The sequence below is a fragment of the Thamnophis sirtalis genome, unplaced genomic scaffold (genome assembly GCF_051295495.1).
Source record: "Thamnophis sirtalis isolate CommonGarterSnake01/CBP01778 unplaced genomic scaffold, rThaSir2_p1.2 scaffold_5, whole genome shotgun sequence".
Lineage (NCBI taxonomy): Eukaryota > Metazoa > Chordata > Lepidosauria > Squamata > Natricidae > Thamnophis > Thamnophis sirtalis.
In genome coordinates, this window is record NW_028261385.1 from 64673280 (window position 1) to 64700993 (window position 27714).

The 27714-nt window shown below is 39.2% G+C and overlaps 1 protein-coding gene across 1 annotated transcript; it reads left to right on the forward strand.

Moving 5' to 3' along the window:
• GOLM1 (golgi membrane protein 1) lies at positions 1-27479 on the forward strand. Its single transcript, XM_014062540.2, has 10 exons — positions 1-283; positions 11974-12119; positions 15996-16175; positions 16944-16998; positions 18003-18105; positions 19102-19234; positions 22350-22518; positions 24863-25171; positions 26015-26140; positions 26366-27479. The coding sequence occupies exons 2-10, from the start codon at positions 11991-11993 to the stop codon at positions 26437-26439; spliced, it is 1278 nt and encodes a 425-aa protein (XP_013918015.2). The 5' UTR covers positions 1-283; positions 11974-11990; the 3' UTR covers positions 26440-27479.
• Positions 27480-27714: the final 235 nt, after the last annotated feature.

The window sequence follows — 27714 nt, forward strand, 5'->3', positions numbered from 1 at the left end:
TCCTGCAGCACCAGCGGGAGTTGAGGCGCCAGCGCCTCCAGCTCCTCTTTCTGATGCCTGTGAGCTTGGCTCCCCCACAGCAGCCGCAGCCCCGGTCGCTTCTCCTCCCCAACCAGTCACTCCCCACCGCTGCCGCTCCTCCTGAAGAGAGGGCGGGGAGGGTTTGAAAGGCGCTCGCCAGGAGGCTACTTCCTCCTCGCCTTCGCCCCACGCAGAGGGAGGGGTGACCCTGCCAGCCTGCCTGAGAGTAAGGAGGGCCTCGGAGCGGCGGGGGGCAAGGAAGGTAAGCGCCCCTCATTGTATACCCGGCTCCCTTGTCTGTCTTTTTGGGTTCCCCCCTTTCCTTCCTAGTTTCTCGTATTTGCCCTCTGAGGATTCGCCGCCCATTCATCCCCGTTCATCCTCTCTCTCTGCCCTTTCGCCCTGCTTGGCGGTCAGTCCTTGTGGTCACTTGCTCCCGAGGGAATTCTGTTAATTCCCTTTTGGAGGAAGGAATCGATGTTGGGCGAGTCCTTGGAGGACAAAGTGCTGCGGAAGGGGGGGCGGTCTCTCTGGTTGCAATTCTTCAATTAAGCACTCCCAGAGTAAGGTTGTTATTTAGGGTCTCTCCATTTCAACCTCTTGCTTTAATTAACCTAGCTGTAGCTTTTCTCTCCAGGTCTGGCTTTGACCAAGGCAGGAGTATTTTTGCAACAATGAGTGACAAGGAAAGTATCTTCGGAGGTTTTTACTCCCAATATTCTGCTTTGAAATCTGTCCAAAGCAGGGAGGAGGTTGAAGTCGATACTGAGCAGCATGATGGCTTAAGATAATTTGGCTCAGATACTGAATAAGTAGGCAGAAACCTAACTTGAGGGTGGGTTTTGGCTGGTTGGAAAAAAAATGTATGGTAACTTGTGATGGTTGGGAAATTAAATGTGCTTGTGCTTGTGCTCTGATGTGGTTAATACAGAAGGAGATCAATGCTGATGATAATGCTCTGGAAGTAATGTGGAAACTGTCTGATCCGTCTTAATTTTGGTGAGCATTTGTTTAGGTTTGAAGTATTTGCTGCCCATTAATCCAGACTCATTTAAGGCCAAAGTATGGTAATTTGAGTTTGAATAGACTGGTGAAAGCAATTTGGCAAAAAAAAAGATGATGTTATCTTAATTCAAAGATTTGCTTTGTTTAATGATATGCATTGATTTCGTCTTGTTTTTGAGTGTCATGAAATGTATTATATGTCTTTGGGTTAATGAAGATATTAAAATATTGTAGATTGCTAGTTGTTAAAATGAGTGCTTCATCAAATAGATTTGTGATACATTTGATTTATACTCGCTGGAATCACATTTCCACTGTGAGTGCAATATTCAATTTGGGGATATCAGTTCTACAGAAAAGTTGAGCTTTTATCAACTGAATCATATAATGCTTTACCCATAGGAAAATTCAACCTTATTAATTTGCTTTATTTAAAAAAAAACTTGCAAATTTTTAACAATTTGGCAAATGAATTAATATAATTAATTAGGATCTGTGTTTATACTTAACAAACTAAAAATCTGAAGGCAAAAATTTAAGAATAAACCTGGGAGAAAAACACGAGCAAAAGAGATTAATTGCACATATGTAATTGGAGTACAAATATTTTAAATATCTATTTCAATATTTCTATTTGGGTTGGAGCATTACCGTAAAAGTTGGTAAAAATGTACCAATTTGTATGCAGACCCAAACATTATTTAGAAGAATTACAATGTATATAAATCATTGTAGTGAAGTGTAATGCAGTTTATGGATTGTTTTCATGATTAATTCTTGATGAGCACTGAAATCTAAAAGGAACTGATAACACAAAGCTTTCTAATATGATTCATCAAGTTCTATTGGAAATCACTCTCCCAGACTTTCAAAAGAATCGGACTTACTATAAGAATTTTATATAGTATGGATGACATTCACTTGATCTTAAATATAGATATTTAAAGCTAGTTTCTCTGTTAGCAGAACACATAACATTCCCAGTCTTCTTGAACACATAATATATCCAGTATACATTTGTTCCTCTTGGACAAAATCCACAACTGTTGGTGAGGCAGACATGAACAGTCTGATGAGCTCAACTCCTTTTGTTGGAGAGAGAAAAGGTTTGGTCCCTTAAAAAGGGGGGGGGGTGGAATCTATGAAAAAAAGACTGAAAAAGGTTGGATTTTTAATATCACCCCCAAAAGCTTCTGATGAACAGCTGGAATCAACAATATCTGCCACATTGTCCTACCCTCTTTATGTAGAGGATCTGAAGGTGTATGGAAAAACGCCATTTGAAATACAGTCGTTGCTCAAAGCTGTCTGTATGTTTATAGCCAAGATATTCCTGTGGAGTTTGGGCTGGACGAAAGGATCACCCTCACCATCAACAGAGGTAAAATTGTGAAAATTGAAGGAATGAAGATGCCATTTGAAATTCACTCAGGAGTCTGGATGAAGAAGACCACTACCAATACATGACGATCCCTCAAGCTGAAAACATCTAGCACACTGAAGACAAGGCTAGAAGTGAATACATCCTGAAAATGAAGAAGGTCTTCAAATTCAGTGGACAAAATACTATCAAGGCATCTATATCTGTGCACCTCTAGCAGGCAAAGAGGTAACATCAAGATCTGGCAATGGCTAAGACAGTGATGGGCAACCTTTTTGGCGTGGTGTGTCAAAAATCGGCAAAAAATCGAGCATAACTCGCGTTGTGTGTCACTTGGACAAAAACATAATTTTGCGCAATTTATAGTTTAAACTACAAAAATGTATAATTGCAATATATAATTGTATTTAATAAACCAAAAACAAATTATTTAACATACCTGCTTAGTAACTTCTTTGTTCATCAGTCGATTTCGTATGTTGCCCTTGATATTATTGAACTTGTTTGGGGTGCCGTGAACCAGGGCTGTGGAGTCAGCTGCTTCCAGCTCCACGTCCTCATCAACATGCCGCTCCAGCCCGCCCCTGCTATGAATATTCCTAGTGACGCGAGGGCGAAGAATATGAATATTCATAGCTGTGGCGGGCCGGAGCGGCATGTTGATGAGGACGTGGAACTGGAAGCAGCAGACTCCACAGCCCTGCCGTGAACTGAGATAAGTGTGGTGCGGTCGTAACTGACAGTCCCAGGAGTAGACTCTCTGTGCCGGCCTGACTGGAGAGAGGCGCGCACTGTTCCCGCGCTCGTCTCCTGCGGGTCCTCCCTCGCCGCGCTGATGCCGTGTGTGCGCACGGCACGCACGCCTTACCAGCAGCCCCTGCGCTCAGAAAGGGGTGGCGGCGATACAGTAAGTGAGTGTGGGCGGGGGAGATCACACGTCCCCCCCCCACCCCCCCCCGTTCCTCCAGCACAGATTCTTTCATCCTCGGCGGCCCTGCAGGAGCTGAGGATGAATCGCATGAAATCCTGTGCTTGTCACCCCAAATGGCTACGCGTGTCAGCACTGACACACGTGTCATAGGTTCGCCATCACTGGGCTAAGAGAAGGAAAGTTGAAGAAAAAGAGAGATTAATTCTGGCAGTGGAAGACCAAGTGTTCAGAACAAATGCATATAAAGCCAGAATTGAGAAGACAGTAACATACAGCAAATGCTATCTCTGCAAAGAAGTTGTAGAAACAGTGGACCACCTACTTACTGTAGCTGATGCAGAAAGATTGCACAGACTGATTACAAACAACATCAGGACATAGTATGGTGGCACAAACGGTGTATTGGCACATCTTCAAGAAATACCATTTTCCCTGCAAACAAGAACTGGTGGAAGCACAAAATAGACAAAGTAATAGAAAATAAAGAAGCTAAAATGCTTTGGGACTTTAGAATTCTAACAGACAAGCATCTGCCACATTACACCCCAGGCTTAAAATTGTGGCTAAGAAAGTGGAAAAAGTATCTTTAGAGTGGACACTGCAATACCTGTAGATAGCAGACTAGAAGAGAAAGAACCAGAGAAGATTACAAAACACAAAGAACTGCAAATAGAACTAGAATGATTGTGGCAAAAGAAAGCAAAGTTAGTGCCAATATTTGCAATAGCAATAGCAATTGTACTTAGACTTATATGCCACTTCACAGTGCTTTATAGTCCTCTCCAATTGTGGTTTACAGAGTCAGCATATTGCCCCCAACAATCTGAGTTCTCATTTTACCCACCTCAGAAAGATGGAAGGCTGAGCAACCTTGAGCCTGATGAGATTCGAACGGCCAAATTGCGGGCAGCCGGCAGTCAGCAGAAGTAGCCTGCAGTACTGCATTCTAAACACTGCGCCACCTTAGCTCTTAATCTTGGGCATTACATCTGAGGCACCACTGGCATTGACAAAATCATGATCAATCAATTGCAAAAGGCAGCTTTACTTGGAACAGCTTAAATCCTGTGACAATGTAGGTTAACCTTATTTAATGACCATTCATTTAGCAACTATTTGAAATTATGCTGCTGAATGAAGGGAAGTTACAAGATTTTTAGCGTGCCCGCAGTCTCATGATAAAAACTTGGGTGGCCACACTTGTAACTGCCCAGGGCGCTGCAATTCTCACTGCCTATCTTTCCTTGGTATCAGCAGGGAAAACAGACCTTGGCTGCAATGCTGGGCCTTGGCTTAACATAGAGTCCCGGGGCCTTCAGCAATCCCAGCCATTTCCACCACCACAGGACTCGACGCCAGCCCTAGCACCATTGCTGCTGTTCAGAAATAACACCGTGCACCATTCTTCAATGCACATGAGCCTGGCGATCTGCACAATTGCTCCCTTCACTCAGTGCTTCTGAGGATCTGCTGCCATGCGCTGCTCACCTTCTGGCATTTTCTCCTGCTTTTGAAAGACCCATATAACTTATCTGATGCAGCTTCCTGTCACACCAGGCCTTCTTTCCTGAAATCATGAAAGCCTCCGGAAGCCTTTGAAGATTTAGGCCATGTAGGCCTCTCAATAGGAGAAAAATGCCTGAAGGTCTGGGTGAAACAAGCAATACATGATTTCCTACAGTTTACTTTGGAGAAAAATTTGTTTATAAAAGTTGGTGACAAATGCTGGGCTGTTGTAGATCCAACTAAGAAATTGAACTATAAAATTATATGTTTCATCTTTTCCTGGTGTTACTGCATTTGAGATTGATAGAAACAGAATTGTAAATGAAGCTCTTGAAATATGTATGTTAAGATGCATATATTCTTGCTTATATTTCCAGTATGAAGGTTTTAAGAACAGCTATATAATCCATGACCCCTTGGGTCATTGTTTCAGAGATATTTCCTTACCAAATTCATCTATGCCTTCAACAGTGGCAGAGCTTCTAATGTACTGGAAAATTTCTTAAGAGTCCAGGGAGATATTTGGAGATGTGAATATGTGATGCATCATTTCACTCAGTTAAATGTTACAGACACAAGAGTTTTTGTACCATATACATAACTCTTCCTGTGGTGAAAAAAATGTGTGGACATGTTTGCGATAATGCAAATCCTGACCTGTACTTACTCTCTGATTAAAATATATAAATCATTGACTTTGCATTGTCTTATCATAGATATCATAATTGTATGTATCTATCTTTTGTGAAATACTTTAATGTTAACAAAAGGGTTAATGTTTGGTCCTGCCAGTTTTTAAACTTTTTAACTCTTACTCTTTACACTTGCCCTAATAATAATATTAATATTGTAAGTAATATCTTTATTGGTACATTGGCAAAAAGAAAAAGACAAACATGGACTGTACATATAGAATATTTTATTTATAAGTGAATTGTATTACATAGTTATAATCATGTCAATAGAAGATAATAGCTCAGAGTTGAACTTGATGCTCTATGAACTTGATTGCTTTCTTGGAGAGGCTTTATTATTAAACTAGATAACATCATAAGTGCTAGTAGGGAGTAGGGTTTGCTCTCATTTTATATATACTGATGGTTTGCCCTATCAGTGTAGGTCGGAGAGGTTTTGGTAGTTGCTTGATTAGGCTGTTGTTTATGGTTAGCTTGTTAGTCTGAATTGGTAGTTTTTTGATAGCGATATTGTTTGCTTCTCGATTGTTGGTCTAGTGTTGATCATGGTGTTAATGTCTGTTCAACTGGGTGATTGCTGGTGAGGAGGTGTTTTGTTCTTTTTTGTTTCTTTTTTGGCTTTTGTATTGTCTCTTTTTAATGGTATATAAATGCTGCATATCTCTATGTAGCTATTGATGGCTGATTTGTCCAAGTGCCAGGCTTCTAGGAATTCCCTTGGGTTTTTTGGACTTGATTTGGTCTAGGATGCTCACAGTTTCTCAGTTGACACTATGGTTAAATCTGTCCATGCATGTTAAAAGGAGTTTTCTCTTTTGATTGCTAGTTGGTGTTCATGGATTCACTCTGTTAGTCTTCTTCCTGTTTTTCTTACATAATGACTGTTTTAGTTTTTACATTGTATGTTATAGATCAGGGCTGTCAAACTCATGGAATAGATGCATCATATGCTGGCCACGCCCACGCCCAGTTTAGCGAGGGGGGGAAAAGCCATGTGACACCGCCTTGATAACGCTAGTTTGATATACCTGTTATAGATGATTCCAGTTTTTCTTCTGGGGCTGCTGGATTTTTTGATTTACTTAGGATATTTTGGAGGGCTTTAGTCAGTATGTGTGCTATGGTGATGCCATGTCATTGTAATAGTCTGTTGGTGGTTTCTGAGATGTTTTTTTATATACTTTATAGCAATCAGTGGTGGGTTCCTACTGGTTTGGACCGGTTTGGCTGAACTGGTAGTGGTTTGGCGGTCTGGTCACTGAAACCTGCAGTAACCCAGGCCTGCCATGCCCCCGAACTGGTTCTCTGCCTACAATGCTACCATCTTGTTTTTTGCTTCTGTGCATGTGCAGAACAATTTTTATTGTCCTGCGCATGTGTGTGCAGTGTGCATCAAGCGTGTGCGCGTGGCACAACCATGAGCGATCCGGAAGTAGTGGCTGCCGGAACCCACCCTGATAGTAATGTTATTCTTTTCACAGTTTGTGTTCATTATGTTATATCAGGTTGAGTGGCCAGGCACTTTTTGATAAAGGTGTGTTGGTATCCATTTTGTTGAAAGATCTTGTATAGATGATCTATATCCTTTGTACTGATTTTCAGGGTTTCTGCAGTGTTTTTATGCTCATCTAAATAGCGCTCTGACACAGTTTCTCTTGTGAGAGGCTGGTTGTTATTTTGGTAGTGGAGCAGTTGATTGGTGTGGGTAGTTTTATGAAGACTCATATTTCTAATTTGCCATCACTGCTTCTGCTGATGAGGATATCCGGGAAGGATAGTGTGTTATTCTTTTCTTCTTACCTAGTGAATTTTATTCCTTTGACGATGTTGATGGTTTCGTTTGTGTTCTCTATTAGTTCTTTTTTTATTATGACAAAGATGTCATCTATGTCCAGGATCCATACTTTGGGTTGTATGCATGGGAATGCTAATATAGATTTCAGGCATTGCATTGATAAGGATAAAGAGACATCTCTTACATAAACATCTTTATAGATAGAGCTACTGTGTTGTCGGGAAATAGCAAGATAGATTGGTTCACTCCCAACTTACATTATGATATTGTTGTTCTTGACAAAATATCTTTTCTTTGGAAAAGAAAGAATAGAGATTCATGAGTGGAAGATAATTACATTTCAAGCATTGCATCTCATCTTGGAATAACAAACTCCTGATATTCATCCTGAGCACAAACTCCTGCAAATCACAGTATAAATAAGCATCTTGCCTCCTTAACAGAAAGGATACAAAATACACATTCCTTTCTCACAAGAAAGATCTTAATCAACTTCAAAGGAATAATATAATCCCATTGAAGAAAGTGCTAATTAATTAGAAGACAAAAAAAGCAATGGATGGTAACTAATCAAGGAGAGAAGCAACCTATTAAGGAGAAATTTCCTGACAGAACAATTAATGAGTGGAACAACTTGCTTCCATAAGTTGTGAATGCTCCAACACTGGAGGTTTACAAGAAGAGATTGGACAACCATTTGTCTGAAATTGTATAGGACTTCCTGCCTGAGCAATGGTTTGACTAGAAGACCTCCCAAGGTTGCTTCCAAGTCTATTATTCTGTTAATTTTTAAATAAATCATGCAGAATCTCATCCATTTCAGGATGGTTTTTCTATTTTAAAGATCAACAGTTTTTCAAGCATTTCTCAACTATGGTATTCCTTTCTTGCATGACATTTGCAAGAAATGGACCCTAATATGGACTTGGATATTTATCGCATCAACTGATGCAAAGCATTTCAAAGCAAGGCATGCAGGGATGGGCTGCTGGGAGTTTGCAGGGGTTCGGGAGAACCTCTAGCTAAGATTCTGTGCAGTTCAGAGAACCCCCAAATTCCACTCCTGGCTGGCCCTGCCCAGCTCACCTCACCCCTCCCATGAGTTACCGCATGGCCCATTCTGGATGCAGGTAAGTGTAGAGCACACAGGGAGGGCGGAAAATGGGCCTACTGGAAATTCAGGAAGGCCGGAAATGGCCCTGCTTCCAGCCTCCAGAGGGCCTCCACAGCCTGGAGAGGCCTTTTTAGTCCTCCTGGAGGCTTGAGGAAATCATCCGGAGCCCGGGGAGGGCAAAAATACCCCCCCTGCTGTGGTGCAGGAGGCTGACTAGGCCAGACCCACCATGGCCACGCCCATCCAGAATCTAGGCAGATAACCCCTTGCTAAAATTTTTGAAGCTCACCTCTGAAGGCATGTGGGAACCTTAAAGAAAGAATAGCATTCCTGACCATCACAGGGTTGGAACAAAATTATTATCCTTTCCACTCTTTGAACATTTGGAAATAACTGCTACTAAACTGCTTTTCTTGCTATGCTTCAAAGAGATGGAAATTATGTTTAATATTAATATTTCTGCTCTTCTGCTCTTGGCTTAGAATGCAGGTACAGATGAGAGCCCTCTGCAAATGAATCAGTTAACCTTCACTAAAGCCCATCCAGGACCCTCAGCTGTATTAGTTTCAGAAGAATCTAAATGCTAGGATGGAGTTTAACAACAAGGCTCTTTTTGAAAAGCTTAGCATAGCTCTGAGGAATAAATTAATTAGAGACCCCTTTATTAAGCGCTGCAAAGAATCTGAAGCAACTTGGCTGGTATCTGCATAATTTGCTCTGCTTTGGGCTTGTGCACATTAAATAACTTGCTTGCCAGGAACTGTCTGACTTGAATATATTTTTGGAGGAATGGTAGAAAACTCATTGTTGACTGTTAGCTGACTTCTAATAATATGACACACCACAACCATTTCCCAAGTCATTCAGTAAAACATTAGCCAGACCAAATCAATTGAAATATCCCCAAATGATGAACTATTGTACTGGAGTATGTGTCCAGAGGAATGATAAGAGTTGAATTACCCTGAGTACCACTTAGGACCGTGATGGTGAACCTATGGCACTCATGCCAGAGGTGGGAAGCAGAGCCCTCTCTGTGGGCATGTGCGCCTTCGCCAGCTGTTCTTCTGGTTTCTGGCACATACATGTGCCAGAGCACTGGAAAAACCACCTGAAAACAGCCCCCAAAACAGCCCAAACCCAGGCCTTTTCTGGGCCTTTGTCGGACCATTTTCTGGCCGTTTTGGGGGCCAAAAACAGCTCAGAAAACAGCCCCCAAAGGCTTGAAATTGGCCCCAAAATGGCCTGAAAACGGCCCGAAAACAGCCTGTAAAATGGCCAAAAATCAGACATACACGTGTTGGCCAGCTGGTCTTCGGTTTTCCAGCACTCCGGCATGCACATGTGCATATGCGTTCTGGTTTGGGCACTTGATGCCGAAAAGGTTCGCCATCATTGCCTTGGGATATTGGAACAGCTGATGACACTGATGAAATCTGATCTAGGTGCATAGAAAAAACATAAATAAGTTAATATAAGCACTACATTGATTATGTTGTTTGAACATGAATGCCTGAAAGCAAAAAGGCAAGGAGCTATAGTGGAGCAGTGGTTAGAATGCAGTATTACAGGCTAATTCTGCTGACTGCCAGGGGTTTGATCCTCACCGGCTCAAGGTTGACTCAGCCTTCCATCCCTTCGAGGTCAGTAAAATGAGGACCCAGATTGTTGGGGCAACATGCTGTCTCTGTAAACCATGGTTAGAAATGACTTTAATTCAATGTGAGGTGGTATATAAATCTTATTGCTATTGCTATTCAAGGGGCTGCTTAGATTATAAACAGCAGATTATAATAGCACACCAGGTAGCTCTGCTTAATGTCAAACAATCACATGAATCTTCTAGTGGAAGAATGTCAAAATCACTTTAAAATTTGGCAGATATTAATTCAATGTGTCAGTAACTGCCAAGTCTCATTTTTTGACATTTAACAATTGTAACGTATCCTAAGACCAGGTCAGGTAAATACCTGTATTGGGGCAGAAGAACGTTATAGAACTATATTATATGCAGATCCAGAGTATATGCTACATAGCCTTACAATGCAAACTTAATGAAGTTTGAAGCATGGTCCCCAGTTTTGTTACTGGCAAGAGTAAATCTCATAATATCAAATCCTGTACAGAGCACATGAGGGAATGGATGCCATGAAGAATACTATCAAACTGGTAGAAATGAAATTTTTGAAAATACTCTTGCTGCCCCAAGATGTGTAGCCAATACTCTTCTGTGAATTGTGGTGGGAGTGCCTGTGATCAGTTATTAGCTACATGTTCAGTTCTTCCCCATCAGCCTATTTGTCTTGTATTATAATATTGTAGTATTCTCCGAGTTGGAAGAATGCTGTAGCGCTGAGACTGGGACCTTTTAGTTGGTTCCTTCTTAGACTGGGTTATTAAAAGGCCAGACATGTACTCACTCAAAGGATATGGAGCACCAACTGGAGGATAATAGGATGTCCTATAGCAGCAAAGTCAGGATTTTAAGAGAACTTTGAGAGACAACCAAATATTTCTCATCTCCCACATTCCCTAGGTCGTGAAAGGACTTGAGTATAGTCCTTGAGGTTGAGAAAAACTGCCAAAGAAGCCAACAGTAAGCCCAACCAAATAATCTCCAAGTCTAGCTCCACTGACACTGACAGGGCAAGCCCCTAGAAGAGTGATGGCCTACCTTTTAGACACCAATTGCCCAAATTGCGCACACTCCCAAACTGAAAAATGCATGTGAACGCGTAAACATGAAAGAATGCATGCATGCGTGGACATGCACGGATGCACATACGGGCACGCACGCATGCTCAGCAGAGACCCAAAGACCAGCTGGCTGGTGGGAAGTGGGGCATCCCAACACTGGCAGCGCGGCAAGAGGTAAGATCTTTTGTGAGCTTGTTTCATCGTTTGCAGGGAAACAGAAGTTCACGAAAGAAATGCCATCTGACCTGGGGTGACAGTGCATGTGCTAGCAGAGAGGGCTCTGATGATGTTACCTAGTTTGAGTAGTGAAATGTCTGCAAGAAAACAAGAAAGCTCAGAGAGTAGGACTTTGTTTGCCCACAACAGTGCATAATCATCAGCTCTTCTTCTGGGCAGATATTCTAAAACCCTCCAATCCAAATGAATTTGTGATTTGGAGACACTGAAATCCTTCTCCTTGTACTGCTCCATTTCAATTTACACAAGAGCAAACAGAATTCTTTTATTTCATCTCTTCTGTGACGGATAAACAGATATTTATTACAGAAAGCTCCACTTTCTGACTCTAATATTTGGATTACAATATTATGATTAAATTCTATGTTGCTGCAGTTAAAATGTTTCATAAAGCATTGAATCCTGATTATTATGCTTTTATATGTTTCTGTGATAGAGATATATAGATATTTGTGTACATATATGCCTTTTTAAACTCATCAAGCCTTAAGCTAGGTCTGAGCAGATACTGTTACAAGTTTTTTTTATTGCTTGGAAATGTTCATTAATCAGCAAAGGTAAATATAGATATTTCTCTTTTTAAACCAACAGGAATCTGTAACTTTAAGATGGTCGGGCTAGGAAATGGTCGTCGTGGGATAAAATCACCACCTCTTCTACTAGCAGCACTTGTGGCTTGTATAATTGTTCTGGGATTTAATTACTGGATAGCAAGTTCCCGTAGTGTTGATTTACAGGTATTGCTCTTTTGGTGGTTTCTCACAATGAATGAATCAATGTATATTTTATTTCAAAATGTTGGTTTTTATCTCAAGGTTACAATGCACTTTAGAGTAATTCCATCTGACAAACATTTGGAACTTGGCAGATAAACAAATAAGGAAGAAGAAATGTTCCTGGTAAAATATTGCATCCTGTTCAACTAGGAAATAATGTAATTTTGTACCAGGATTAGCAACGTGGTGCTCTTGAGCCTTGTGGTGTACAAAGATGTCAGTAGACAGCATTAACTAATGCTCCACCATTTTTTCCAAATCTCATAAGACAGTCAAATTTTAAAATATCTCTGTTGACAATGTTTCATGAGACTCTCACTATTTACGGTTCATTTTTCAAATACCTTTGGCACTTATAACATTGCACAATGCTGGCTGCTGGCTGAAAAAAATACGATTTGGCATGACTTTAGACTAATTTTAGATGATTGAAAAGACCATTTTCAATTTTCACTGCCTCCACATTATATGTGATGTGTATATGCAAACAGGCCAGCGGCTTTCTTATTTTAACTCGGTAGGTGGAATTAATTATAAGCTTATTGGTTCTACTATCTCATGGTTTTGGCTACCCGAATCCATGCCCCATTTTGCCTCTTAGAGTACACAGATCCACTTGTGTTCAATGGCAGTGTCTCTCTGGAGTTCTTTATCCTCCTGAAGCATCATTATATCAGTGTCTTTTTCACAGATGTTGCAGTAGATCACATTTCATAGTAACGGAGAGAGTCTCCCATTCTGTATTCCCAATGCTAACTATAAACATTCAGACAGATATAAATAGCATTTGAACTGCAGAAAAAAAAGTTATTGCATTGTGGCTGGAGTATATGACCCATGTACAGGGCGGGGCATAACCTTTTCCTAGGGGGTCACAGCAAGATCGACAGCAGTTTACAACTTCCGCGACACCTCATTTTAAAGCCCATAAAAAACTGAATTGAATGAGCTATTAAATGTTAAATTTGCTTTAAGAATGGCTGGAAAATTCGATTCGGAAGAACAAAGGATCATTGACAGAATAAAATGCATTGCCTTTCGAGAGGCTCGCGATGCTGGAGCGACATTTATCAATCGAAAATGGATTGCAAACAAATTGAAACGTCATCCGGATTGGGTTACTGATAATTGGAACAAAACAGCCCAAGAATGTTTCACAAAATTTGGAGAAGGGCGTCCTCTGCAACTGTCCCAAGAAAGCAAAGCCATCATTGCAACTGGCAGTCGCAAACAACGAAAAGGAAACCGAAAAGTGGCCCAAGAAATCCTTCAAATTCGTGGAAAACGAGTTGATCAAAGGACAATCGGCCGATATCGAGAACGAGAAGGTTTGAAGCCATTCCACGTCATTTGCAAACCATTGAAAACTCAAACACACGTTCAAGATCGGCTTTGGTTGTGCGATTGGTTGTCTGAATGGACCGAGGAAGATTTTCTTCATTTGGCGCCATCTGACGAATTCTTCGTTTATGCCATTCGAAAACCGAATTTCCAGAACGATCGAATTTGGGCTAAAGACGTCGACGACATCGCCAAACATGAACGATATCGACAAATCGTTCGCAATCCGACTTGCATCGGGATTTTCGTCATTTTCACAGCCAAGAAACTGCATTGGGTTTTGAAGGATAAAGGGGAATCCTGGGATGGCAGTTATTTCCGTGAGAAAATTTTATTGGAGAATGTCATTCCATTTCTCAGTGATCCAGACAATGTCTTGGTGGTTGGTGAGGCTGTCTTTCTTCATGACAAAGCTCCTTGCATGCGTGCAAATGCGAATCAGCAATTGTTAAAGGAAAACAATGTCGAATTTTGGGGCAATGACGTCTGGCCGGGAAATTCGCCAGATCTCAATCCGGCAGAGAACATTGGGGCCATAATTAAGGATGAAGTGGAAGCTCTGATGATTCAGGAGCAAGGTCAAAATCGATATTCGGTTGAAACTTTGAGAATGAATTTGGAAACTGTGTTGAAAAATCTGGAAAATCGAACGGAACTGTTTGAAGATTTGTTGTGTTCTTATCCACCTCGTTTGAATGCTGTTCGAAGGGCTAATGGTGGTCATACTGACTATTAAATCGTGTCAATAAACTCAGTTTTTGATGGGCTTTCGAATGGTGTATGAATTATTTGTGTTGTTATTACAAGTGTTGCTGTGACCCCCTAGGAAAAGGTTATGCCCCGCCCTGTACGTAGTGCCTTTTTAGTAGTATGGTAAATGTATATGTAACTTTATTCAAATGCAGTTGTGCAATTATTCTTAGCTGAAACCTGTAAGGTGTGTGTACACGTATATAGAAAATTAGCCTTGTCATCATGAAAAAGGTTATTAATCACTCTTTTCAAATAAGAGGAAATAGAGGCCAACTGAATTTTTTCTCCTATAAATATCTTTACCTTGCCCCAGACTGAAGATGAAAGTTGGAAAAATATTGCAGAGCTGGTTTTACAGCTTTTAAGACACACCTTTATTAGATTGAATAACTCTGTAGAAAATGCAGCAAGTCTATTAATGCATCAACAAAAATAGATTTCTCCAGATTGGCTCCTTACCTCCTCTCCATCGGTTTCTGTTAGTAGCAGGTAATTCTGTCCTCTGAGCCAAGTAATGTATTTCCTCATAATTACTAATCTGAGGATCCAAAACTACAAGGAATATTTTTCTCACCATCCTTCACATTTTCAAATTTTGTGATTCCCATTCACTAGTGCAGTGTTTCTCAACCTTGTCAACTTGAAGATTCGCGAATGCTGGCTGGGGAATTCTGGGAGTTGAAGTCCAGACATCTTCAAGTTGACAAGGTTGAGAAACACTGCACTAGTGCATTAAAGAATTCATAAGCATTTCATAGTAATCTCTCTATGTGTGCATATAGAGAAATAAATCTAATTTTGAATCTCTCTCAATGAAGCACAGTGGTCCAAAGTCCTGTTGCTCAGTGGTCCAAAGTCCTCTTTTCTGATGAGAGCAACTTTTGCATCTCATTTGGAAACCAAGGACCCAGAGTATGGAGGAAGAATGGAGAGGCCAATCAAGCACAGTAATCCCACGGTCATTGAACCAGGTTTTGGTGCTTTTGGCAAAAGTTGCTCTCATCAGAAAAGAGGACTTTGGACCACTGTGCTTCATTAAGACCAGGGTCAACACCGCTGTGTACCAGGAGATTTTGGAGCACTTCATGCTTCCTTCTGCAGACGAGCTTTATGGGGATGCTGACTTCATTTTCCATCTGCCCACACTGCCAAACGCACCAAAACCTGGTTCAGTGACCATGGGATTACTGTGCTTGATTGGCCAGCAAACTCGCCTGACCTGAACCCCATAGAGAATCTATGGGGCATTGCCCAGAGAAAGATGAGAGACATGAGACCGAACAATGCAGAAGAGCTGAAGGCCGCTATTGAAGTATCCTGGTCTTCCATATCACCTCAGCAGTGCCACAGGCTGATAGCTTCCATGCCACACTGCAGTGAGGCAGTAATTGCTGCAAAAGGGGCCCAAACAAAGTACTGCATGCTTATACTTTTCAGAGGTCCGATATTGTTCTATGTACAATCCTTGTTTTATTGATTGCATGTAATATTCTAATTTTCTGAGATGGTGGATTTTGGGTTTTCATGAGCTGTATGCCATAATCATCACAATTATGACAAATCACGGCTTGAACTATCTTGCTTTGCATGTAATAAGTCTTATCTCGTATATTAGTTTCACCTTTTAAGTTGCATTACTGAAATAAATGAACTTTTGCACGATATTCTAATTTTTCGAGTTTCACCTGTAAACTGTATATTTATATATGGAAATGTTTTTCTATCCAAATCTTTTCTTCTTAGAATCGTTTAATGGAACTAGAAGGCAGAATGCGCAGAGCAGCTGCAGAAAGAGGTGCTGTAGAAATGAAAAAGAATGAATTCCAGGGAGAACTAAAGAAACAGAGGGAACAGATTGATAAAATCCAGTCTATGCATGATTTCCAAATAGAAAATATCAACAAAATACACAGAGGTGAAAAGGTAGAGATTTTATGCTTCTCATTTTTGGGACTTTATATTAATGTTCTATTAATATTGTCTGTTCTTTCATAAAGGAAAAGGCTTTGTTGATAAAAATTAATGTATAATTTTAGGGATAACTCCCGCAGAAGTTATGAAAATAGTGTGGGAATTCAGGATTCTAGCATGAAAAGCCTAAGTTAAATTTGTTTAGGTCTAATAATGTTGAACTTGTGTCACATCTTATTTGTGATATAATCTTCAGAGCTGGCAACTGTAAATGAATAACGTGGAGAATGTGTAGCTGAATAATGTAATTAGAAATAAAATTGATTCGGGATATTTTACAGTGTGGAAGAAAAAATATTGATGCATTAATTGTAATTAGTTGTTATTTGAGGTGCATTGAGAATCAAATGATGAGCAAATACACTTTTGATTTTCTTCAAAATGAAGGCAAGGTTTTGGTAATATTCCAATATAGACCTCTGAAGTACATACCCAGACTATAATCTCTGTTCTTTTAAATCAATTTCAGTTGCAAAAAGAAACAAATGCCACTTCCCAAGGATTAGTTAACATTTATGTAATAAAGGAGAATGTAGAAAGTAAATGTTGAAGGCTTGAGTGGAAATCTAGACTTAGTTTCAGGCATAGGAGACGATTTCAAATAGTTCTATTAAATTAACTATGTGACTTGCCGCACTGACTCATGTACTCTAAATATGATTTAAGGCTTGATCCAATTGATACTTTTCAACCATGAAACTTCCCCCTTTTTTATTGTAGGAAATATTATTAAATAACATCACAATAAATGATCAACTGATCCAGAATCTTCAAGGTAAATTTCAGTAACGCATCATCGTTGCAACTTTTATTCTGTATTTACTGATATATTTTTTTCCATTCTGAAACAGTAAAAAAAAGACAACCAGAGAATATAGGTTCAGATAAGTCTGATATATAATTGGCTGAAAAAAGGAACTTGAAATACAATGCTTGAAGAAAAAGTTTCAAGGCCACTCTTGAATGATCATCTTTTTCTTTGTTTATTCCTTAAAATAAAAAGAATTTGTGATTTATTGATATGGTTCCAAATAGATAACAGCAGAGGATACCAGGAAGCAAGTAATGTCTTATGCATTGTGACCGCATGCAAATAACATGATTATATAACATAATGCAGTTCATGCAAATTGAATAATTCATGTTATTTACATAAGTCTTGTCACCATGGCTTCCTGCGAAAAGCATGTGGAACAGTCTATAGGTAAACAGTTGTGTCCAGAAAAATAAAATATCAACTTACTAAACAATACTGATACAAGGACTTAAGTCATACGTTATTACAATATTAGAAGCTTAAATCATGAACAAAAACTGGAAGTAATTAGAAATATTGAGTCCTTACTGGTTTTCAGGATAGAAGCAGATATTATTATTTATTTAAAGTTTCTCCAGAAGTGTAAGTAATGCTTGGGATTATTCATATTTTTTAAAAATGCATATGAAGGATATTATTCCAATATCCATTTTTCTTAAGTAAAAAGAAAAAAAAAGAGAGATGGAAGGAAGGAGGGAGGGAGATAAAAACTAATTGAGGAGAAAGTTAGAAGATAATCATGCAATTCTACTTTTAAGATTGCAGTCTGAAACATATGGAAATAAAGTTGACCTTTCTTTTAGATAAATAGGATTATTCAGCATAGGTCTGGCAGACTGAACAAAATAGGTTTTATTTAGTCTAATTATTATGGACCAGTCTCTTATTAATAAAAAAAATCTTTGCTCTTTCATACTTTGTCTCCCCCCCCCTTTTATTTAAAAAAAACAATGCTGCTGCAGAGAATTTGAAAAAATTGCAGAGGAAATGTGAAAAGCTTCAATTAGATGTCGACAGATTTCAGTACAATCAGACTAACCTCCAGATGAAATTTTCATTTAACATGTAAGTTTGCATTAGTTGTTTTTATATGCAAAATGAGTACAAATCAAAATTTGATCAAGCCTGAACTTGAATTATATTTCTATACTGAAATTGGTAGATTAGATTTTTAAATCCTACACATATCTGGAAGCAAGTCCTACTGAAGTCGGTGGAGTTTCAGAAGGAAGCTATACTTGCACTACGGATCACTACATCTAAAAGTGTTACTTAACTGATTGATGAATTCTGGTATTTGAAGTAAAACACTTTATGTAGCTATGTATCAAACAAGCAAGAAATATACGTGATTTGCAATTAAAATGAAAGCTATATTTGGTTGATCTCATACCATTAGAAAGTTGAGTGCAAAAGGAGGAAGAGTGCAAAGGCAGACTGGGAAAAAAATCCTCTTCTCATGGAAACTAGGCTTCATGTAGTTCCTCAGCTATCTAAATTAGCCAAAAGGGGCCACAGTAAATCTTTGGTTTCTGATATTTCCAAGGCTGCAATAATAGAAAAATTGTTGTCAGGAAAAGCAACAGATCAACACATGTAGAGTTCAAGGTGTCTACTTTATTATATTCTGCCTATTATATAGGAATCAAGGCTGCTCCAGGATTCAAGGCTAATTCCACATTTGAGGCCACCTCCCTGCCTGACTGGGTGTTTCCCAACATTGACAAGAAGCCTTTAAACTACAGTAAATGATTGGCAGACTATGTTCAGATTATTTCTTTATGATATTTACCTTCCTTTGAGAATTCAAGGCAGTATTGTATGCACTGTTCCCTCCACTCTCCCACTGTCAATTTTATTGTCACAACAACACTAATGTAGGTAGCACTGAAACTCAGAGGATAGTGACTGGCCAAAAATAACTCAATAAGCTTTTTGGCTGGGTAGTAATTTTAACCGAGTCTCCCCAGGTCTTATCAAACAGTAACCGTAACAACATGTTGGTTAGTGGATTATAAATTATGAAGATTGTTTGCTTTATATTCTGTTCTTTGCTTCAAGGTCTAAGTGTCTAAGTAAGATGGAGGAACTGAAGGAACAATGTGAAGAAAAGCTAAAAGTGTCACCAGAAGATAGCAAGATACAACAAGAAAAGAAAAAAGAACTAACTACAAATATATCAGAAAAAAACCAAGTAAGATTGTAATGCTTTTTGTAGATAATTTATGTTTTTATACAATGATTACTTATTCAGAACAATATAGTAAGGTCAAACCCAATAAACTCCAATCTCCCTGGCAAGCCTCTGATGTGGCTCTGGGTTATTTGGTCCATGGATAATTGCCATCTTCGTACTTGGATGGGGTCATACTGCCCCATACAGACCTGGTGTGTAATCTTCGGGTGCTTTTAGATGCATGACTCCTACTCAAGGAAAAGGTGGCAGTTGTGGCCAGGAGGGTCTTTGTACAATTGTAGGTTTTAGGTCAGTTATGGCCTTTCAGGGAAAGGTATGTTATGGATCCCATCTCTTAAGGAGGCCCATCTTGTGGGGCTAAGAACAAGGGTTTCTTTGTAGTGTCTCCCTTCTTGAGAAACACTATCTCTGCTGAAATAAGATTGACCCCCACCTTGACACTCTTTTGAAAGATCCTGAAAACATGGTTTTGCCAGGGGCCTGGGGACCCCCATCAGTTTGATTGCTGGAGGGAGGGGGTTCATTGGGTTTTGTATTGGGGTTTTATTTCGGTAAGCTATCCAGAATCACTGTGAGTGAGTTGGGCTAATCATGTAAACTTTCTAAATAAATAAATGAAAGGCCGCACTGCTTAGATCTGCCTATATACTACACCATCCTGGGTTTTGGGGAAGATGTATATGAAGGCCAACATCAGACAAAGAATTGGTAGTTGTGACTTCACATTGTTGTCAACAGATTGTAATACATACCCCCAATGAAGTGGTTGTAGATTTTGCATGCTTTGGCAAAAAATAGAACTATGTCAGAGGTTCAACCAAATTGGAGGGTAAGCTCCCATCAACTGACAGCTCCTAGTATAAAAAGGGAGCTGTCAGATGAAAAGCCGCTGTTCCTGTCTGAAGCCGGTTCCACACTGTTAGCTTGTTACTTTGAGGAATAAACTTGTTAGCCTCTTTATTCCCGTCTCCGCCTCAGTCATTCTGGCATAACCCACGGTCCTAGTACACAATATAAGTAGCCAAACAAAGTGTCTTTCCCATAAACAGTATGGTGAGTTGTAACTTAAAGAAACCTGTACTGAATCAGTCATTGTCCAGGTCAACAAGGTGAGGTACTAGATATTGAAGTTCCTGGACATCTGGTAACAAGTGGCTATAAGACTCGAGATTTTTTGCTGGGCAACAAGAAACAGCAATTGCAGGACTATTGGAAGAAAAGTTGCTTACTCATCATAGATTTAAAAAACTGAAAGCAAAGAATGATTTGAATTACAAATCAGTTCTAATCAGTAAAGGATGTCTGAAAAGAGAGCATCAATTGTAGAAAGAACATCCAAAATCAGAAACAACACAAGCTAGCAAATCAATATGGATTTATAATGCAAAATAAAATATGTACAAAAGTAGAAGTAAAAGAACTGCGAAGGGCGAAGAAATTGAAGCCTTGCCAGAAGTAGTTCAGACAGCAGAGATGAAACCAGGGAGAGTCTGGAGTAAGAAAACTATGAATACCTGGGTATTCTTCAAGCTGACAATACCAAGCACACTGAAGTCAAGAAGATTAGAAAAGAATACAGCATGAGAATGAAGATGATCTTAAATTCAGTGGCAGAAGTACTATCAAGGCAATTAATATCTGGGCAATTCCTGTCCTTAGAAAAACAATTTGAATTGTTGAATTGATTGGACTCAAGCAGAACTAAAAACACTGAATGAAAGACTAAAAAACCAATGACAATAAATAATACCCTTCAGTTAAAATAAAACAATCAAGCACAAATTTAAAATTACATAGAAGCAGGCATTCTGGGAAGAAAGGGAAATTCACAAAAAAGATTGACTTAGATGCAGAAATGGGCCTGGACCCCAGAACATGAGGAAAGAGACAAATTTTGAACGCTCTTTTAAAGATGGTAGATTGAGATTATACACACCTAAGGGGAATGTTATTCCCAAAAGCAGGTGCCCTAAGAGTGAAGGTATTCCATCTGTGTCAGATATTATTGGACAATTGGAGATAGATATTCCTATATATTTAGGATCTATGAGATAGAGCTTTCTAGATAACAACCAGCACCTGGAGTTGCACCCAGAAACCAATGCAGCTTGTAACTTGAGGTGTACCCGCTGTGTTCTGGATATGCTGCACTAAAATATTGGTACAATTTTCCTTAGGGAAAAATTATTGAAAACATTAGAGTTTTCTATATACGCTAGAGCCGAGGTGGTGCAGTGGTTAGAGTGCAGTACTGCAGGCTACTTCAGCTGACTGCTAGCTGAATCTCACCGGCTCAAGGATTTAGCCTTCCGAGGTGACTAAAATGAGGACCCAGATTGTTGGGGACAATATGCTGACTCTGTAAACTGCTTAGAGAGGGCTGTAAAGCACTGTGAAGCAGTATATAAGTCTAAGTGCTATTGATATTGCTATGCACACTTCCAGCACTTACGCACTTTCCAGTGTTTGAAATTTCCTTAGTTTTTAACATATTGATTTCCCTTTTCTTATGATTATGGTTACCCAAGAATTCTGCATATGTACAATTTGGATTTACAGTTTTGTGATGAGGTATGCTCTTAAACATATTCAGAATATACAGTATATTCACACAATTGTGTAGGTAAACTGAACTATGTATTAACCCAGCAGTATATTCTGCTAAAAATTCTACTTTTTTTTACTACCGGTTCAGGCAAATAGATAGTAAAAAAATTCTTTAAAAAGTGAAAAAGGTTTCCCACGATCACACAACACAGCTGATTGTCATGGAACCTCCCTCCCCCCCCCCACACTTTTTAAAGCATTTTTTTCCTGCTAGTTCGGGCGAATAGGCAGGGGGAAAAATACTTTAAAAAGTGTGTGTGGGGGGAAGGAAAGCTTCTGACGATTGCGTGGCTCACAGCTGAGCCACGCGATTCTTGGAAGCTTTTTTCTACTACCAGTTCGCAGAACCAACAACAATCGCCCTATCAGTTCATGCGCACCGGTAGCATTTTACCCCTGATATAGTTCAGAAATTCTGTAGGATAAAATTTGGGGACAGACTGCAATGCTTTTCAGTATAAAACAAAACAAATAGAACAAATACTGTATTTTATTTTTTTTAAAGGCCAATATACAGCTGCAGAATTTTGGAGAGACAGAGATTGATCATCATGATCTGACAAACGAGGAAAAGGAACCTCAAGAAAAATATATGCCTAATGAGTCTGTGAAATTAGATTCAAGACCAATATCTGTATTACGCAAAGAAGAATTGAATCATCAGAGAGAAAAAGGTAAAAATAAACCAATTAACAATAATATCATTTTGTTTTTGTCATTAAGATTTCATATGGAATGTGGAGTTGAAGTATGTGTCAAGAGACTTGTATTAAATCCTATTTTGCTTCAATAATGGTGAATCATTATCAAATCATAACTGCTTAAAACTGAATAGTTAATAATTTTTGTTTTACCATCATGAAATGAATGTGAATATGAATGCCATATTCAGGACAGTTTGAAATGTTTTCAGTCTGTAGAATTTATTTCTGGAACATGGTAAACTGCTCCCAGAAGAATATGAGCTGGAGAATATTATAGAGATCTCTTGTTCCACTTGGTTGCTGAATTTTGCATATTGCTCATGTGTGTATATATGCGCTACTAGAGATCATGTTTCAAAGAAGGGTGAATGCAAGAGGACCGTGTTTCCTTTTCAATTCACATTCTAGGTAGTTCAGGAAAAAGCCTTCATCAACTTTTGGGTAAATGACATGTTTCTTTTGATAACTTTCAAATATAAAACTTCTTCCAGATAAGATTCCCCAATAGAGTTCTATACTTTAATTTCCCCATGATTTGGGAGCGGGACAATTTTCAAGGTCAATCTTGAAATAATCAACGAAGTAGAAAACAATCAGAGGTGGTATTCAGCAGGTTCTGATCAGTTCTGGAGAACCGGTAGCGGAAATTTTGAGTAGTTTGGAGTACCAGTAAATACCACCTCTGTCTGGCCGTGCCCCCTCTATTCTCTGCCTCCCAAGTCCCAGCTGATCAGGAGGAAATGGGGATTTTGTAGTAATCAGAGGTGGGTTGCCAATTTTTTACTAACAGTTCCTGTGCACTTGTGCACACACACAATGCTTATGCACATGCGCAGAAGCTTCTGGGTGGGTGGGCGGAGCCTCCCACTGCCACTACTATCGGTTTGGCCAATCCGGGCCGAACCAGGAGCAACCCACCTCTGGCAATAACCTTCCCCTGGAGTGGGAGGGAATGGAGATTTTACAATATCCCTCCTCTGGTGTGGGGTGGGAATGGAGATTTTACAATATCCTTCCCCTGCCACGCCCACCAAGCCATGCCCACCAAGCCACGCCACACACACCAAGCCACGCCACACCCAAGCCACGTCCCCAGAACTGGTAGGAAAAAATTTTTTAATCCCACCACTGAAATAATATCCTGATCAAGGAATTATTAAGGAAAAATTTCATCCTCACCAACAATGGCAGGGTGAAAGTAGTCCTTGACTTACCACTGACACTCATCGACTGTTTGAAGTGACAAAGGACCTGCCAAAAGGTACTTATGACCCAGTCCTCAAGTTACATCCACTGTAGCATCCTGAGGTTGTTTGCTGTTATGATCAAGTCAGAGACATTGCAGTGTGCCCTTTGCCTATTCTCCCCCCCCCCATTCCTGGTCTGCAAGGTGGTCCCCCAGGCACCGCACCTGCTTTGCCATTCCAATTCCACATGTTCCTCCTCCTCTCCCCTTACCAATTGCTCACCATTCAAAAATCTCCATAGCTCAGGAGATCTGGAAGTGAAGGATAGATTGCTCTGTTTCTAGGCCACATGGCACAATACCCCAATGGCCTCTTTTCTGAATAAAAAATAATGCTGGTGAACTTGCAATTTTCCTCTTCTCTTAGGTCTACAAGGCTAACGCTGGTAGAGATATGGATAGTGATATGCAGAAAAAAAATCCTTGTGGTTTTTTTCTCACTAAAGCTACCTTTAGAGCCACCAAGCTAATGCTGGTGCCCCAGGGTCTCTCCTACCCGAGGCCACCCCATGCTCCACTTAATGACATATGTTTGGTTAACAGATGCATTGTGGAGAGCAGGGATGAAGTAATCTTTCAATGTGCAGTTCATTTAGGACCCTGCCAAGCACTGACTCTAATGGGCAGGCTCCATTATGGTTATAACCTAAGGACTATCTGTATATAAACAAGGAGCAAACCCCACAGTCACTAGCACTGATAGTGTTAGCTAGTCAGGCAATGAAATGTCTGTAAGCAAGCATTCAAACTCAGCAGACATCAAAGACTCCCCAATTCAACCCTGAGCATAAGGTACTTATATGGTGTAAGTACCTTAAGATATATGTATCTTTTATATTAGAACCTTATATAGTGATCTCCAATTTTGGAGCTACATATTGAACAATTTGCCTCATTAGCTTTTTTTTTTTTTAAGTTTAAAGCTTCCAAATTAACTCCCAAGAACTCGAAAAATTTTAGATTTTCTTGTTCTGAAAACCCCAGTTTGTGATTCAAACATAGGAAAACACATTTATATTAAAATTTGAATTAAATCAGCTCTAAAAATCTTTCTTCTGTTTATGTAAGGAACCAGTGACGTTCCTACTGAAGAGTCCAGGAAAGAGGAGGTTCTTCTCAATCAAGGCCACCTACAAATACCTTCTATTTCTAGCAGAGATAATAAAGCACTTCCTCCCAAACCAGAACCAGAGTCGAATCACCACAAGCAAATTAGAAATGTACTGGGAGAAGCTTCAGTAGAAAGCCAGATTAGCAAATTCTCAGAACTCATAGGCCACCAAAATGTCAACGCAGCAAACGAAGCTGAAGAAATTGAACGAGAGGAACTCTTAAATGATGACTTGCAGCAGGATGACCAGGAAACTAATAAAAAGGGTTAGTATAAGATTGCTTTCTCTGTTTTGTATTTGGGTTGCAGTATTTGAGGAAATGGAATAATTGATTTAAGGTTTATAGAATTGTTATGTTGTTATAGATGGCACTGATTGTAAATTGTGTAATTTGATTTGTTACATGGTCCGAAGAAAACCAGAGTGCATGGTTTCATTCTGCTTGATCAAATTGTTGTATGTTTGATTCTGGCTTACAAGGTAAAGCTAAAGGTTCCCCTTGAACATATGTGCTAGTCGATCCCGATTCTAGGGGGCAGTGCTCATCTCAATTTCAAAGCCCAAAAGCCAGTCCGAAGACATCTCCGTGGTCATGTGGACAGCATGACTAAACACCAAAGGTGCATGGAGTGCTGTTACCTTCCCACCAAAGTAGTCCCTATTTTTCTACTTGCATTTTTATGTGCTTTCAAACTGGCAGAAGCTGGGACAAGTAACGGGAGCTCACTCCGTTACGTGGCACTAGGATTAGAAACGCTGAACTGCTGACCTTTCTGATTGACAAGCTCAGCGTCTTTTAGCCACTGAGCCACCCATCCTCTAGGTTTCATTCTGCTTGATCAAACTGTTGTATGTTTGATTCTGGCTTAAGTGTGATGTAAATCCATTTATTATAAGAATTTGGCAAGCCATAGTTAAGCACAATATGGAAATATGGAAACATGATTTATGATTTCATGATGCATATGTTTAATTACATTATTAGTGCATTTTTTCTCTTAATATCTATTGTGCAGTAAAACTTGTCTTTGCAATAAAAGCAGAAGAGATCTTTTCAATTTGCATGAAGTTTGCATGCATGAAGTTATTGTTTGACTTGTTTTCACAGGTGAACTTGAAATCAAAAGAGTGGATCAGGATAATAAAGGGGCCGATTACAACTTAGATACAAATGAGGCAGAATCTGAAACAGATAAGCAGGCTGCTCTCATTGGCCAGCAAAATAGCTTCAATGGTAATTTTTTGTAATTTCCATGTTCTGGCATACAAAGTTTGCATTATAATTTGTTTCACTTTTAATTAATGAATTTGCAAATCTTGTCTGGAAGAAAGGCTTTACAAATGGAAGTTTTCCACAATGGGGAATGTGAATGATGATTCCCAAGTAAGAGTAATATGAGTAAAATAAAAATAATGACTTAATTACTCCAATTTAATTATTTTTCCTCTTTTTTTTTAGTTCAAAATCTTGACGATCCCAAAATGGAAAATCGCTTATTTAAGCTCAAAGGAACTCAACAGCAGAAATTGTGAACAGCAGTTTTAGTCTTCGACACTTGCAAAACTATTTTAGCAAATCCACTCAAAACTTTTACAAAAATCAGGGGATTTAAACCTGTTCTGATTCCTCTCCCATCAGGAAGATGATCTGCAGATTTAATAGGCTGGTTTTACATCTAGGAACTAGAGTATTCCAGTGTTGCAGGGTGGAAATAAGCCCCTGAAAATATATGAAATCAACCTGTTACTCAGCTACCAGGTATAGTTTCATTTTTGAATCATTACAATACCTACTACCTTAGATACAAATTGTCTTGCTCTAGAAACAGAGAATATTGCACAGACTGCCACTTGAGAGATACTGTCCTGCTTCTGTTCATATCTCTTCCAACATCATTATTCTCCGTTTATAAACCAAACTTAGAAAGTCAGTTTTTATACTTCTTTTCTAGAGGAGCTTCCTTCAGAAAGAAAATACCCTAAGGAACTTATTAAACTCCTTTAAGTGCTTTGTTTTGAGGGGCCTGTCTAGTACAGTGGGATAGGATATCAAATAAATGTGCATAAAAGTGAGTTACATATCTACAACATTTTTATTCAAATACTTTTCTTTTTTGAATTGAGGCATGATTTAAGTATTAACCAAATGCCGGGGATTTCCTGCATTTGTGTAAAACAGGCCTTATACATTTCGGAATTCTAATATACTAGAATAGCCAGCTATGTACCTTAATTTGTACATGAAAAAAATGAACCCCAAATGTTTTGCTGCTTCATACCATGTCTTATTTTGGTGTAAATAAAAGAACTGCAATATCATTTAGGGCATGATGCCGATTTGCTGTCAACACTGATTATAGCACTTTAGCCCTGTTGAAGAGAATTAGAATAGAGTAAGTGCAATACGATTATTTTGTACGACAAAGAGAAGATTTACAGATTATAGTATTTTGTTAAATACAAATACTGGGTTTATTTTGATTAAGTTCTTGATTATAAAATAAGTGGGTCCTCAAGAGTCTTATAATTTGGTTGTAAGGTTACTATCAATAAAATACTCTACTCATTGAGAACAGTGTCCTGTAATGTGTGTTTTGTTTCTTAGTCTTTAATTATACTTGTTAATCTGTCAAAAATGTTAATTTTCATTGGCAAAAACTTAACGTTACTTTTTCATAGATCTATTTGCATAGGTTAAGATGATCTCACTAAAGGTAATTCTTGGTATCAATAAAGGAGAATATTTATAGCTCAGGGTTGAAATCCTTGAGATCCCTGGTGCTCTTTGACCTTGGTTATTTTTTGCAG